Genomic DNA, 14,852 nt, shown 5'->3' on the forward strand with positions numbered 1-14,852 from the left:
TAGTATAATTTGGGAGGGAGGCTATGGGCTCACTGAAGCCTACCCACACTCTCCCCAGAAAACCACGCACCTCGGGAGGAGAACACCCACATGCAAGGAGGCACAGGCCTCTATTTAATTCTTGCAGACCTGGTGGCAGTCCTGTGGGTCTACTCTAGCTCCCGGATCTGGGAGAGGGTGGTGCTGGGGCTTTGCTCACCCTTCATTACAGGAAACCCCAGGCACAGGGTGTCAAACGGTGCATGTACCTGTGTCTTGGCTTCTAGAAAGATGTTTTCATAGTTTGTTGGAACTGGGTTTTTCAAGCAACGCTGGGAATATTTTGATTTCTCCAGCCCTGCCAACGGGACCCTGGTCAGGAGGTTAAGTGAGTTTCATTGAAAAAGACACACTTTTCCTTCCCAGGCTGATAAACAAGCCTGCTGCAGGGAAACTGACTTCCTCCACCGGTGCTCAGCTGGAGCAGCCTGTCTCTGGCCAAGGAAAACAAATGCATAAACATTTTGGGGACATATAGGAAGCATTTCTGCTGGACGCCTGCTGTGAATAGCCACTGGAGTTTACACAGCAAACCCCAGTGGGGCCTCTGCACAGCATGGACAAAGAACGCCCTGCCCTCTCACTTCCCTCCCGGCTCCTCCCTGCATCTCCCCAAAGACCCACAATGAGATACTACAACAACCCGGCCACTACTCGTGCCCAGTCCGTGAGAGTGCAAAACAGGCCTGGAGTTGTCACCACCAACGTCCGGGCACTGTAGAGGGAACACCGTCCCTCAGCTGCTTGCATCCTGAGCACGGGGAGAGCACACAGAGGCTGGGGACCAGCTGCCATCCAGCGTCTACCACTCTCCCGGGCCTCTCTCTGGGCCAGGACAGACATGGAGGAGCTCACAACCTGGTCCTTCCATGCAAACACCCACTGCTGCAGGGCCCACCCAGAGCTACGGCCTAGGCGCTGGCCAGGTCCAACAGGGGCAAGCACTGACGCTGCTGAGTTGCTCCCAGTCAGCATGGCTTACAGAGCCTGGTGCCTTAGACTTGGGGCTGATCAAGAAAAGACAGGCTAGACCAGAAGCCCAGCCAGGGAAACTACTGGACCAGAGGGCATCTCCTGCCTGCAGAGCCCCTCGTTAGGTGATGTCTTAGCCCACAGGTCTCCGGGGCTCTGGGGCCCCTCCACCATCACTGTTCCTACCCCAGCCGCAAAACACAAAGACCTCATGCATCCTTTGCCACAACAGAATGAATGAGTCTCTCTGTACTTGGTATGGGTTTGACTCTTGCTTTATAGAAAGACAATTGCCAGAAATAACGAGCCCAGGGTGCCCGGGCTGACCATATCACAGGCTTGACAAGGGGACAGGTGGCCCAGCGGGGAACAAGGGAGGGATGCAGACAAAATGCGCAGAGGCGGTCAATCCTTGGCAGTCATGGCTCAGCTGGGAGGGAGCCGTGTAGCAGCACTGTGGGCCCTCATCACAGTCCTGGGGGCCCTTCATGGAAGGGGCAGGGAGGTGCTGGATGCTTCTGCAGCACCGCTGGCCCAGACGGGGGTGACACTCTTCTGAAAGACTTGTCCCTGAGGCCTGGGGCTCAGCTGTCACCCCCAGTGATGAGTGGCGGAGCCAGAGGCTTACCCAATGGGAAGGGTCACAGGATGGGCTCTGAGCCGTTCCAGTTCACCGACGCCCCCTTCCACCTAGAAGCAGAGTAGCAGATAAAGGGTTAGATCTGCAGAGACCCACAGAGGAGCCATCTCTTGCCCTCACTCTCCTGAAGTTCCTGTCTTTAGGGCTGTGAGGATTTCTGGGTCCAACCTCCCTACCTTGCCTCTCCACACTCACGCACAAGCTTACACACCAGGCCCATGAGAAACAAATACACCTAGGACTCCAGAGAGCCACGGAGAAGACAAGAGTGGCAGGTCATTCATTCATTCATGCCCCAAGTGTTTATCGAGCACCTCCCCTGTGCCTTGCACCGCAGGGCCCTCAGCTCATGGGAGTGACCCACAAGCATGTGGATCCAGCCGCCCTCCAGGGGTGCCTAATGGTAGTACTTTAAAGCATGTGGGAAAGACCTCAATAGGGAGAATCCTGGAGTGTTCCAGGTGCTGGAGCCTAGAAAAGGAGGGAGAGAGGTGCAGCACATTAGGACCTGAGAGCCCCCTAAGGATTCTGGGCTTTGCTCTAAGAGCCAAGGGAAGCCAGCAAAGGGCTGGGAGCAGCTCAGTAAAACACAGATTTGCATTTTTGTAAATTATGAAGTCTTACGAGACAGAGAGTATCATTTAACTGTAGTCCAGGCCTAGATACAATTTCAATTCCAAAATAAAAGTTATTGGAAGTGAGACCATGAAATGACCCAACACTTATTTTCTTTTTAATTTTTATTCATCCATTTATTTTTTGAGTGGTGAGGAGGAGCAGAGGGAGAGAGAGAGAGAGAATCCTAAGGCAGGCTCCATGCCCAGGGCTCAATCTCACGACTTCCAAATCATGACCTGAGCCTAAATCAAGAGTCAGACACCTAATGGCCTAACGGACTGAGCCACCCAGGCACCCCCCCAAACACCTAATTTTCATACGTGGCACACTAGTTTTCTAAAGCAACTCAGAGGAATCACATTTCTAGGGGATGGAATATTCCTGCAAGAGCTGGCACTGGGTATCTAATACATATACATACATCCTGAGATTATAGGGACTAGGAAGCAGATGTTGCATACCTCAACAGCAGGGCGAGGGTGCAGAGTCTGAAACTGGGCTCTAGAAATGCTTTGCATGGAGTGGGGCTTGGGGAGGGAGCAGACTTTTTCAAAACCTGAAGCTTTTCTTCTGACGGAAGTAAAAAATCTTAACAGCCAACAAAGGAAGAAAAAAAAATGGAAGCTTTCCTCATTTTCGCCGTGCATCTGCACTGGAAAGTCCAGTCTGCCTGAGATGGGAACCACGACAGGTGAGTGAGCAGGCTCTCCCTGAGGAAGACTGCTGCACTTTCCCAACTGAATGCTCGGAAGCACTGTGAGGTTTCAGCGCTGGTTGGTTGTAAACCCAACCTTCTCCACCTCCACCAATAGCCCAGACTCCCTCGGAACTTCTTTGTCCAGGACTCCTTTGTCCTTCCTCAGGCTCCTGCTCTTCGGTCTTACATGATGTCCTTGCCTCAGTTGCTGCATCACCGTCTCCAGCTTTTAGGTTGAGAGGGACAGCCTTCCAGAGGCAACGGGACTCACACTTACTCTGCTCTTACCAAATTACTTTCCTCTTGATTGCAGGCAACTCCTTGGTGTCTGTAAAGACTGTATTTTCCTCTGTTGAATATCTTGCACACCTTATACCAGCCCATTCCTTTTCAGATGAGCAAAAGGATCTCTTGTCATTCGGAGAAAAATAATCTTCGTGGTAATTGTGTGTCCTGCTCCCCCTGGAAAGGTTTGGTTGTGGGAGATATTTGCATGTCGTTTTCGAACAATATTACTATTCCCTGGTTCTCCTAGCTCCACCCAGCTAGGGTGTGAGGATCGACGGGATGTAAGAATGTGGTGTCTAGACACAAGACGCAGCCCTGTCCCGTGCTGTACACACCAGTCGACGTCCCAAGACATTTTTATCCAGTCTATATATGAACGCTGAATTCCATCTTTTCATTAAAACGCTCAGCATAAAAAAATAAAATAAAATAAAAAAATAAAAAGCTCAGCATAAAAGGCTGAAATGGGTGGATGATGGAAGAAAATCTGCCAAGCCATGACTGTTACACTGTTTTAGGAAACTAGTCCTTCAAAACTAGCTCTGCGTGCTCTTCAGTGTCATTAATAAAGTCCTGTCATGCCAAGAGAGTCCACTTGGACTTTTTCAAGGGGTTGTATGGCTTTTTGACAGCCAACCCTTTCTCTCCTGTGTGAAAGGCTGGGAGATACCTTTCACACCTGAATCATTTGACCCCTGGGATCCTTCTGGTCACAGATGCTTAGAAGCAGGTCTGGATATGCAAAAAAGTTTGCATACATTCCTCAGTCTTTTCTCCAGATTAACTGGTGGAAGAACTATCTTAGCAAGACACATTCCAAACATAACCTGTGACGAGACACATAACCCTCTGCTCATCCACTGACCCTGCCTCTCCTTCATTTTCAACCATGTCATGTGAATCAAAATGGTTAGCACCACTTGTTTCCCTGGCTGGGCGTGGCGAGGAGGATGATTAGGTGATTCTGTGGTGTATGGGAGCTTTCGACTATTTCCTGAGCTGCTATGTGTCAGCGCTGGGGCAGATCCAGAGGGATCCATTAGTTGCTCTGGGGCTGAGCCACTTTGATAGACTCCATCAGCGTCAAAGCATCTGTCACTGCTTGAAGAAGAGGCACTGGCACTGTATCTGGAGACTGCCTGACATGGCTGGGGGAAGTCAGACCACTCCTCAGTGGTCAAGTGCCTGCTGCCTGCGCTGTTTGGTGCTGGGCCTGATGATGTCGTCGGGTAGCCCCTATGGGTCCAGTCAGTAGGGAAGATGGATGCAGCTCTTACTTGCATACTGAGTAGGGTCTGTGGGGTAAGACAGGCTGGGAGGGCACTGTGCTGATCACAGGTTCCGAGGGACCAGGGTCACCTATTGCACCAAGTGGGTTAATAGGAGTTTAGCAGTACATAGCAATGTGACCTGGGGCTTAACTGATACTACCATATAACTTGAGATTTTCAACTTTGCTTCTCTGTTCATCATCTTTGCAATTTTGAAGCACATCACTAAAAAGCTTTAATCGTCTATTAAGATTTATAGGTAAGCATCAGCCTCTGTAAGTTTCTTACCAAAGTCTTAGACACTAGGGCTATATCCTGGATCCAGACCTCCCAGAAAGCAGTAGAAAGGAGGCATGGAGGGGAGCAACATTCTGCCCATAGCATAGCTCCAGGCAGGAATCGGAGGCCCAGATTGTGAAGGGAAGAACACTACTGCCCAGACCCAAGTGGTTTCTTGCCCCAGTTGTGGCAAGAATGGGCATGGGGGGGAGGGGCAGTGGAGTCGGAAGTACACCAGACCTCTTGTATCACTGTAAGATCTACATTTAGCCTGGCCCCCCAAACCCTTCCCTCATTCCTCTCCATCCCTCCCAGACTTCACCCTCCCCACTCTGATAGGCACCAAGACGTTCCTGCTAGGAGCTCCCAATCTTCAAACATCTCAGATCCTGGCAACACAGGGTTTGGCTTCCGTGCAGGGGTGAGTCATATTTGTCTACTACTAGACATCTATGCCATACCAACCGTCACGGAGTCTTACGAAACTAGGCATAACCCCCTGCCAACTGTGGGAGGGTTATGCTTAGTTTTGAGGCTTTTTAGGGGTAACTAACGCACCTCATCCCAGCCAACAGGTGCAAGGTGAAGAGAATATTAGAAGCACCAGAGAGAAGCAGTTTACAATTGATAGAAGACCAAAGCAGAGATGTTTTTAAAATGGCAAGGGCTGAGACTCAAGGCTGCTGTGTTTGTGTGGGGATGGATGGTTCCCTGGTGGGAAAGCCCACGGTCAATTACAAGGACAGTAAACAGAGCTCTGGGTATGCAATTAGGGGCTGGCAGAGGGAGGGGAGGGATGAAAGGAGACCCGCAGACAGTGCAGCAGCAGAATTAAAGCTCACTCATCCAGGAAGCTGAGTGTGAGAGTTTCCAGCAGGCTTTCTCAACCCCGGACCACTACACCGTGGGCTAGGTTGGGGGCTGTCTTGTGCACCGTGGGATATTTGGCACCCTCCTCCTCCTCCTCAGCCGCGATACCCTGGTGTGCTACTAGATAAGCACACCGCTCCACAGCAGCTGCTCCTCCCGGAGCCCCAGCGGCCTGGAGGGGAAGCCCATCTTCGTTCACATGGCACTCCCTTGCCTGTGACCCAGGCAGTCACAAAGCCCTGCCCTCGGCCCTTGCCCTCTCCTGTCCCTTGCTCTCTGCCTCCTCCTGATTGTTCCTCCCCACCCCGAGCCTCACGTGAGCCCCTGTGGTCTTCACAGGAAAGGGAATGCTCCTGCCTCTCTTTTTTCAACCTCCCACCAGCTCAGAGAAGGGATCTTTCTACCTAATCAACAGATGAGGAAACTGAGGTTTGCAGCAGGACCAAGGCTTCTGGAGGTCATACAACGTGACAGCAGCAGAGCCAGGACTCCACAGAGATTTCCAGATTCCTGATCTGTATACTTCCCTCGCATCATGGTGTTGAGTGTTCTGGGAACCCAATGGGCAAGTGTGTGGGGGTTGCAAGGCAGGGAATCAGGAGAGGGCAGCTGGGGCCATGGGAGGACCAAGGGAACCCTCCTTTGGTGGGTGAGAGGCACTGTGAAGAGATACCTGGGCAAGAAGGGTGTCAGCACAGGCCCCCCCACGGGCGGACATACAGCCTAGTGACCTGCGCACTCAGCTCCAGCCCCTGGAAGGCACCGTTCCCAGCTGAAATTATATTTTCAATTTCTTCTCTGAGTCTCCAAACAGAAACATCTGTGGCCTAGCCCCAGGCCCTGGTTATGAGTTCTTTCCTCTTTCCTCTGGACCACTGACAACTGTTTCATTTTCTCCCACTCTGGCTAGGCTGGAAGCTCGAGAGGTCACTGTGTGTCTTGTTTGGAAATGACCATAAATGAGTCTGTTTTTGCTGAGATGGTTAGAGAGCAGCAGGAACCGGGGGGTGGGGTGGGGGACAGACCCCACATTCCTGACACAAGTGTAGGTAATGGGAGACTTGCTGAGGCCCAGACATGAGTCACACTTGAGAGCAGAGGCGGCACGGGACCTGGGATCGTTTGACTTAGGATGCTCTTCCCCAAAGGCAAAACCAACAATCTGGTCTTGTGTAATGTCACTGTGACAACAAAGCCAGGTGGCGGGAAATCACACAGCCCGCTGGGTGACCTTCCACTGGGCTGGGACAGCACAGGTCTATGCTCCAGGACTTGGGCTGTGTGTGGCTCAAGGTATGGCCTGGGGCACAGAGTGACCTCTATCTGTGAAAGGAAGGGTCCTATCAGGTAGCGTCTAAGGGCCTTCCCATGGATCTCAGCAGGCTGCCAGACAGCCAGGTGTGTGGTGTGCTCCATACTGGGTCAGGGTGAGCATCAGAGGTCCTTAGGAGGTAACAGAGCTAGGTTTAAGGGTAGGCAGCACATCTCTCCCTGGATTAAGACAGAGTTGATCATGAACTTGACTTCTATTCAATTGTGAACTCTCTGAGAGCAAGAACTCATTCTTATCTGGCTGTTTCTTCCAGCCCAGGGGTTCCATGAGGTTGAAGTGATGGGCCCACCGGTCTGGTCCAGCCCGTGGTATGACCTGAGATGTGGCCAGAGTTCAGGTCATGGCACTACATGCACCCCTCATTCATGTCAGGGTGGGGACCTCCTCCAGGCAGTGGGGCTCATCCCCAAGACGTACGGCCCTTTCTCCCCAGGGTCTTCACTGACCTTGAAGGCTACTTTCCCAAGTTTCTCCCTTTGAGCTGTTCGAGAATCTGGGATGAAAACAAAACGCAAAGCCTTTGTAATCCAACCCCTCAGAATAGGATTCCAGGAGACTGGGCCTGCTGTTTCCCATTACAGTGGTATGTTATCTGATGGGTACTGGCGGGAGAGGGGGGAAGCAGCATTCCCACTAGTCAGTCACCCACTCAGCTTTTCTGAGAATAATTCTGGGAAAAATCTCACCGCATTCACTGCCCAGGTGGACCCACCATGGTGGGGCAGGTGGCAGAGGCAATAGAAGAGGCAGGCAACTGGTTTCAGGAAACTCCTAGCAGAGGATGGATACCATACCTGGGGGAGGGAGGGAAATGGGGTGGGGCAGCCCAAAGACCCAAGAAGGAAGGGCCCCTGGCCCGGTGTACTATAGCAGGCCAGAGGCTAGAGGCTCAGCACTTCACCTGACATCTGACTCACAAGGCAGCCAGAGCGGGCCGGAGGGGTAGCCATGGCCCTCACCAGGCACCACAAGTTCAGAGCATGGTGCTGGGAACTCCCCAGATATGCGAATTTTCAGGCCCCACCTAGATCTCCTGAACCAGAACCCCTGGGGGTAGGATCCATCCGTGTGTGTTTTACCACAGCCTCCAGGGATGCTTGCTAAAGCTTGAGGACCGCACTCTTCCCAAGGGCTACAGATGGATGGATACCATAGAGGGATACACGTGTCAGAGTATCGATCCCCACACCCAGCAGGGGGCTGGTGGAGTCTGGGCCAACAGAGGCCCCAGGCCAGTCGTCCCTCACCCTGTGTGCTGCACAAATGTGATCTTCTATCTGTAACACAGGGCTGGGAAGCACGGCTAGAGCCTTGCCTGACCCCCACGGTGAGCAGGAACAGAGAAGGGCAGGGCAGGGACTCAGCATGGACCACACGGCCCAGGCCGTCGGCTCGCTCCTGGCTGTAGGCAGTGACCCCAGTTTCCCCCATCACGTCACGACACACAGCCACAGCTGGGAAGGGCGGGGCCCTGAGAGAAGGGGACAGAAGAGGAAGAGGCGCTCGGGGCCCAAGCTCACACTCAGATGACTCCGGACTGAGCTCCCTGACAGACCAGAGCCCTGAGTCACTGTCAAGCATTGGACAAGTAGGGCTGAGCCCAGAAAGTCCAACTCACTGGGTGAGTCCTGCAGTGGAACCGTCCTTGGGCAAAGAGGAGTTATTCCAGATGGGGCCGTTGGAGAAGCGCTGGGTGGCGGTCTCCTCAGATGGAGGCCTCCAGGGTCGGGGAGGTGGGCGGAGCCTGTGCCCAGGGTGTGGTCCACAGCCCCGCTTGGCAGGCCCACCTGCAGGAAGGATGCCCTATGGCCTGCGGAGGGTGCCAAGGCCAGTGTCACCTCTTTTTTCCAATGCTGCCCTTCTCTCATCACCTGGAATGAGTGGCCCTTTGTACATGAAAGGAAAGCGACCTGCATGGGCCTTTAATCCTCCCGACGAAAGAAAAGCCAGCACATGACCCCACAAGAATGCTTTGTCCCTGGCTTGGTGGGCGGGTAGGCGGACAGATGAACAGATGGACGATGGGGCATAATGAGGATGTCCCAACCAACGTCTCCTGCATCCCCACCTGGTGTCGCCACTGTGACCGTGGCTCCAGTCAAGGGCTCGCTAGCCTACGGGTGGGCAGCACCTTGAGGCTGCAGGCGAACCCCCAATGGTCAGAGCCCCAGGGCCCAGCATCGTCCCTGTCCTCCACCCCAAGCCGATCTCTTCAGAGTCGGGGCCACAAGGTTCTGCCTAAGGCCACGAGGCCTGGGCGGCTCACACAGGACCAATGAGAGCTGCTTACAAAGCACCAGCAGTATACCCAGCGCTCTTCACAACCCTGGGCTTGGCTCTCCCAGCTGACAGTGTGACGGACAGATAGGTGAAGTCTAACAGCTCATGGCCAGAAGGCAGAAAGGACCGGAAGTCTAGAAGCCTTACTTACCACATGGGAGTCATAGTGCTTCCCTAGGAGGAGGCACTGGGATACATACCTGCTCCTGCCACTGTGGCTCCTGGAGGCTCCTGAGGCCTCCAAGTCATAACCCAAAGGCTCTGTGAAGGGCCTGCCTGAGGCTGGTGGGGAGAGGGGCCAGAGCTACAACCCCAGAGCCCTCCAGAGTACTGTTCCCAGCCCTGGGACCTGGTCAGTGGGCTCCTGAGTAAGGTGACCCCAACTCACCCCAAGCCTGAGCTGAATTAGAGGAGTCAAGGGCCCCCATCCCTGGGTCTGCTCGGGGTTCAGAGGGCCCAACCCACACCACAGGATGACTGGGGCCTCTCCCCCCTGATGCAGAGGGCACGCCATCTCCGAGCTATGCCCTGGGGGCCATAGGCCCTCTCACCTCCCTGTCCTGTTCAGACACTGCCCCCTGCCCCTCCCCGACCTGTACCCCTACCTGTCCTTCCTGACTGGGCCTCACTGCCATGAGCAAGGAGGGACCCCAAGAGGCACCTACTCACACCACCATGCGTAGCATAGGGCAATCTCAGGAGCTGTCTGAAGACACGTCGCCTCACAGATCACATGCCTCTCCACTTAGGCCACAGAGACCACAGAATGCTACATACAAACAAGCCCCGAGCCCCGCGTCTTTCCCTTCTGCGGAGGTCCTGCCTCACTACGGACTGGTAGTTGGGGCAATCCAGAAACACATCCTCCTCCCCGCAGGTCTGACGACTTCCAACCACCACACCTCCCAGCCACTCAGGTGAGCTTCCCGAGCCAGAGACTTGACTCACCTGGTTCTGATGCAGAGCTCAAGGGGCGGGATGAGGTCATTGTCTTTGTCCTCAGGGACGGTCTGGGTGGTGTCTGTGGGCCAGGAGAGAGAGGCATCAGCCCGGGGCCTGAGCCTGCTTGAAGGTTGGCACCCACGACCCAGCTCCCAGCACCTGCCCCACTTATCATGGCTGGACCCATCCTTGCTCCTGCCCATTGGTTCCCTCCTGGACCACAGCACTCCTCATGGCCTCCTGCCTCCACTCCACTCTCCTGGTCCCCGTCAGCCACTAGAATAGTTCTTTCTAAAAACACATCTGATCCCACCTTTTTCTTGCTCCAAAACCTTCCATGGCTCCTCAGTGCCTGCCCAAGAAAACCCAAACTTGTCAGCACAGTATTCCATACTCTGCTACCACAGAGTAGGTCTCAACTTTCCTTACACCTGTAAGGCCATCAGTTTCTCAAGGCCCGGCTCTGGCTCCTCCTGTAGGAGGAGCACAACACAGTCTCTGATCCCCCCAGTCCAGACACAGGTCTGCGGGTCTGCGCTCTTCTGTGACTGCCCAGAGGATGTGTGAGGGCCGAGAACACAGGCCAGGGGGGCGGCGCACCAACGGTCAGCCGGATCTGCTCCTGCTGGTTGGCCAGACCGTCGTAGTAGTACAGGTCAAAGAGCCTCTCAGCCCTCCAGTCTCGCAGGAGCTCGAGCTGCAGGCTGAAGAGGATGCTGAAGTGGCTCTCACTGCACACCACCCAGATGGGGAACCTCGGCGTCTTCAGGAAGCAGCCCACCTGGGAGAGGGAAAGGAAGAGGGAGCAGATACAGAGGCCTGTGTTAGCCCCAGGGAAAGGGCCCAAGCATCCTCCATCTAACCCAGGGTAGGGCTGGGGTCTCTCTGGGTCTCTCAGAGAGACCTGCTGGGGATCACGGCCCTTGAGCCATGCTGAGAGTCTCTTGCACTGCTTGCAGACATGGACTCATCTCCCAGAGCCATCCCCACCACTCTCAAGGCCTTTCCCTCACACACGGTAATTGCTTTAAGGTGCCCCAGCCTGAAACCCACGAGTCCCCACTGCTTCCTCTCCCACACCTAGCTGGCTCACAGTGCTGCCCATCCTGCCTCCAGAAGCTCCCCTGCAGCCAGCCACTCCTCCCCAAACAATGACCTCCTGATTTTTCCACACCCCCACCCCGCAGCTGCACCAGCCTCTCACCAGCCCTCGAATACGCCAGCACAGCAGGCCCCTGTGCATCCACCGTCCACCACCTAGAGCACTGGGTGGAGGAGACACCTCTCCTCCCCTTCCAGGTCCTGCATCACCCAAATGACCCAAACAAGGGAACACAAATCCCCTCCCTCTGGCTCCCGGGTGGGGGGTTACTAGGGAGTAGGTACTAGGAAGCAGGTACTAGGTACCAGGTACCCACCTGCAGTACACTACTGCCTCACCCGGCTGCACCAGCCTGCCCCCTGCACGCTGGACTATGCCCTTAGCACCGAACGCTGGGGTTATAAGTCAACATAAGCAAATGTTTGACAAATGCAGGTCCTCATGCATGACGTGGAACTCGAACTAGATAGAACTTTACCTTGAAGAGAGGTGGGCTTGGAGCCATGGGGAAAAGGGAGAGAGGGCCTCTGGGTGAGTAGTCTTGGGGGGCGGGGGGGTTCCAGGAAAGAATGTCCAGAGACATCCAGGGACTAGCAGGGTATTAGGGAAAGAGCACAGGGGACGGAGAGGATAAGAAGCTGGGACTTTCTGATGACTCTCTTAGAAAGCTCCTCAAGGAGGACTTCTTCCATGGCAGAGGAGTGTTTGTGGAAGGCAGATGGCATGGAGCATGCCCTAGGACCCTCAGTGCTGCTGCTGTTCAGGGTAGAGGAGTGACAGGAACCCTCTGCAAAGTCCAGCTCAGGGGCCTGGATGGCTCTGCCCCTTGGGCCAGCCATCCCTCTATGTGCTCTCTCCCTGTCACCTGTGCCTCCCTGGGGCAGCACCTCTCCCAACCCTAGGCCCTGGTTTAGTCAGCTCTGTGCATGCCATGGGCCAGGCTGATTCTGGCCTAATCCCCACCAGCCCCAGGGAGATGTTTGCATGCTCAGGTATTTACAGCCACAGCCTGCGGATTAAGGAAAGAATGGGAATTATTTTTCCAGTGGGGAGAAGGGCATACTTTCTCTGGCCTGTCACAGAAGAGTGGCCGAGCAGTCTTCCTGGGGCCCCTCAGAGCCCTCCTGGGAGCAGACTCTGGGCTGGGGTGTCTCAGACAGGGGGGCTGTGCTCAGAAGGCCCTGAACCAGGTCCCTGGTAAAAGACTTGCCCATAAACAGCTGCCTCCTCCAGAGGGCCAAGCATCCTGCCCCGCCCCCACCTGGCCAGTAGGGCCCTCACCCCAGCCCCTTGTGACATTAAAACGTGACTACAGAGCTCTCTTGGTGGATGTGGGGGAATTAGATGCCTTAGAGACGGGGCTGGACGTGCCTAAACCCTACTGCAAACTTGGCTCCTGTTCCAGGCTCAAAAGAGGCTTTTCTGGCGAGGGCCTCACCTCGAACAGTGAGCCTTCTTGGGGACCCAGGGCTCGTTTGCTGCAAGGAAAAGAGCTGTGCAACCTGCCAGGGGGCAGGCGTCTACATAAGCAGCCACCCTGAATTTTCCAGCAGAGGGACAAAAGGGCAGCTTGCCATTTATTTATTCAATGGTCAAAAGATTGCAGGCAAAAAAAAGCTGCCCAGAGACTTTATAAATGAGTTTTCTCATTCAGGAGCCCCGTCCAAGTGGGTGACATTTTCCAAAGATGAAATTCGCTTCCTCTGGGTTTGGAGGTAGCTGGCTGAAGGCCCTGGGGCGAGGAGGGAAGGTGGGGGGCACACTTCCTTCGGTACAGTCTCAGGCTTGCTCCTGGCAGAGGTGCATATGGCACCATTAGGAATCACGTGTAAAGGCGGATTCTTTTTTTTTTTTTTAAGATTTTATTTATTCATTCATGAAAGACACACACACATAGAGAGGCAGAGACACAGGCAGAGGGAGAAGCAGGCTCCATGCAGGGAGCCTGACGTGGGACTCGATCCCCAGACTCCAGGATCACACCCTGAGCCAAAGGTAGATGCTCAACTGCTGAGCCACCCAGGCATCTGCAAGGGGGATTCTTAAATCCCTTTGCAGAGGTGAGGTGAGTGACGGCCCCACACCCAGCTGTGGACCGCCAGCTTAGAGGCCCTAATTTGAAAAAAAACAATGTTTGGTTGCTGGCAGTCACCACCTGTCATCTCCAAGGGTAACTGTCATTCACTGTCATGACTTACGCTTCGGTCCCAGGCACTGTGCTCGACCATGGGGGTACAGCAAAGGAGGAAACAAGGCCAGTCTTGTCCTCAGGGGGGCTCACCAGATTCATGGGGATGACAGAGAGTAAACAAATAGTCATACAGAGACATTTGCACTGCACTGCCCTGAATCTACGGTGCAAGCAGAGTCACCTTAATTGTTTGTTTCACTAAGAAAGAAAGCTGGCCATCAAAGTCTGACACGCCCTCGACTGCAAGAGTGCCTCCAAATCTCAGAAACACTCAAAAGTGTGAAAAGTTTGCATCTCAAAAGCAATGAAATGGGACACTTGGAATGAGGAGGCGGCCTAGGAAGGAAAGCATGATGGTTCCATGATGGAGAAGGACAAAGTGGCAGGGGACCATGAGAGTGGACCCCTCTTTAGATGGCTGATTAGGTCGGGAGAGGCTTCCCTTGAGAAGTGACAGTTAAGTCAAAAGGTGAAGGGATGAAACAGTAGGGACAGCGCTCGTGGGGCCTTGCAGATTGTGCTAAGTTCAGGGTTTCGGGCTCTGCCTTAGTTAGCTGGGGCCGCCATGACAAAGTCCCACAGACCCAGTGGCTCAAACAACAGAAATTTGTTTCCTCACAGTCCTGGAGGCTGGAAGTTCCAGATCCAGGGGTGGACAGGACTGGTTTCTCCTGAGGCCTCTCTGCTTGGCTTGCAGATGACCGTCTCCACTGTGTGTGTCTGTGTCCTAATCCCTTCCTCTTGTAAGGACGCTAGTCAACTGGATTAAGGGTCACGCAGATGACCTCATTTTAACATAATCACTTCTTCCAAGGCCCTGCGTCACATTCTGAGGTACTGGGTGTTGGTGCTTCAATGTGTGAATCTGTGAGGGGATACCATTCAGCCCCCAATGGCCTCAGAGGTTGGCAAAACCACCGACAGGAGGGAAGCAAACAATGATGTGATTCAGTCTACTCTTTTAAAGACCACACTGGCTTCAGTGAAGGACCAGAAGGGGGTGGAGACAGAGGCCAGAGGCGTCACAGGTGTCCAGACCAGCACCTGGTGCCTTGGACCGTGGCAGAAATGGACAGACTGGAGAAAGGACTCCAGGTAGGAGCCACATGACCTCCTGGTGGTTCAGGCATGGTCCTGGGTTTGAAAAAGTTGGGGCTATTTGCGGAGCAGGGGGGAAACAGGAGGAGGACGCTGCTGGCAGAACTCTTCCTGCCAGGTTTAGTCTCTGCTCAGGTCCCTTCACGGGGACAGCAAGGAACGTGCCCTGCAGGGCATGGGAGAAGGGCTGCAGTTAAACACGTGGTCCCACGCTGTCCTTTCCTGGACTGCC

The 14,852-nt window shown here is 54.3% G+C and overlaps 1 protein-coding gene across 7 annotated transcripts in view; it reads right to left on the reverse strand.

The window, feature by feature from the left end:
* Positions 1-1,270: 1,270 nt before the first annotated feature.
* MINDY4 (MINDY lysine 48 deubiquitinase 4) overlaps positions 1,271-14,852 on the reverse strand; it is a 104,190-nt gene continuing 90,608 nt past the window's right edge. Inside the window, exons 16-20 of one of the 7 annotated variants that reach the window (XR_013356596.1) lie at positions 10,830-11,010; positions 10,236-10,308; positions 7,694-7,801; positions 7,454-7,500; positions 1,271-1,701 (exon numbers count right to left, since the gene is read on the reverse strand). Coding sequence is in view for 4 of the 7 variants with exons in the window: in XM_077856320.1 (XP_077712446.1) it covers positions 3,251-3,428; positions 10,236-10,308; positions 10,830-11,010 (432 nt within the window). In the remaining 3 variants the exon portion in view is untranslated. Of the gene's footprint in view, positions 1,702-1,776; positions 3,429-7,453; positions 7,501-7,693; positions 7,802-10,235; positions 10,309-10,829; positions 11,011-13,529; positions 13,608-14,852 lie in introns of those variants that run through there. The other 6 variants (XR_013356595.1, XM_077856321.1, XM_077856322.1 and 3 more) reach the window with 6 other exon arrangements.

Source organism: Canis aureus, chromosome 18 (genome assembly GCF_053574225.1).
Source record: "Canis aureus isolate CA01 chromosome 18, VMU_Caureus_v.1.0, whole genome shotgun sequence".
Classification (NCBI taxonomy): domain Eukaryota; kingdom Metazoa; phylum Chordata; class Mammalia; order Carnivora; family Canidae; genus Canis; species Canis aureus.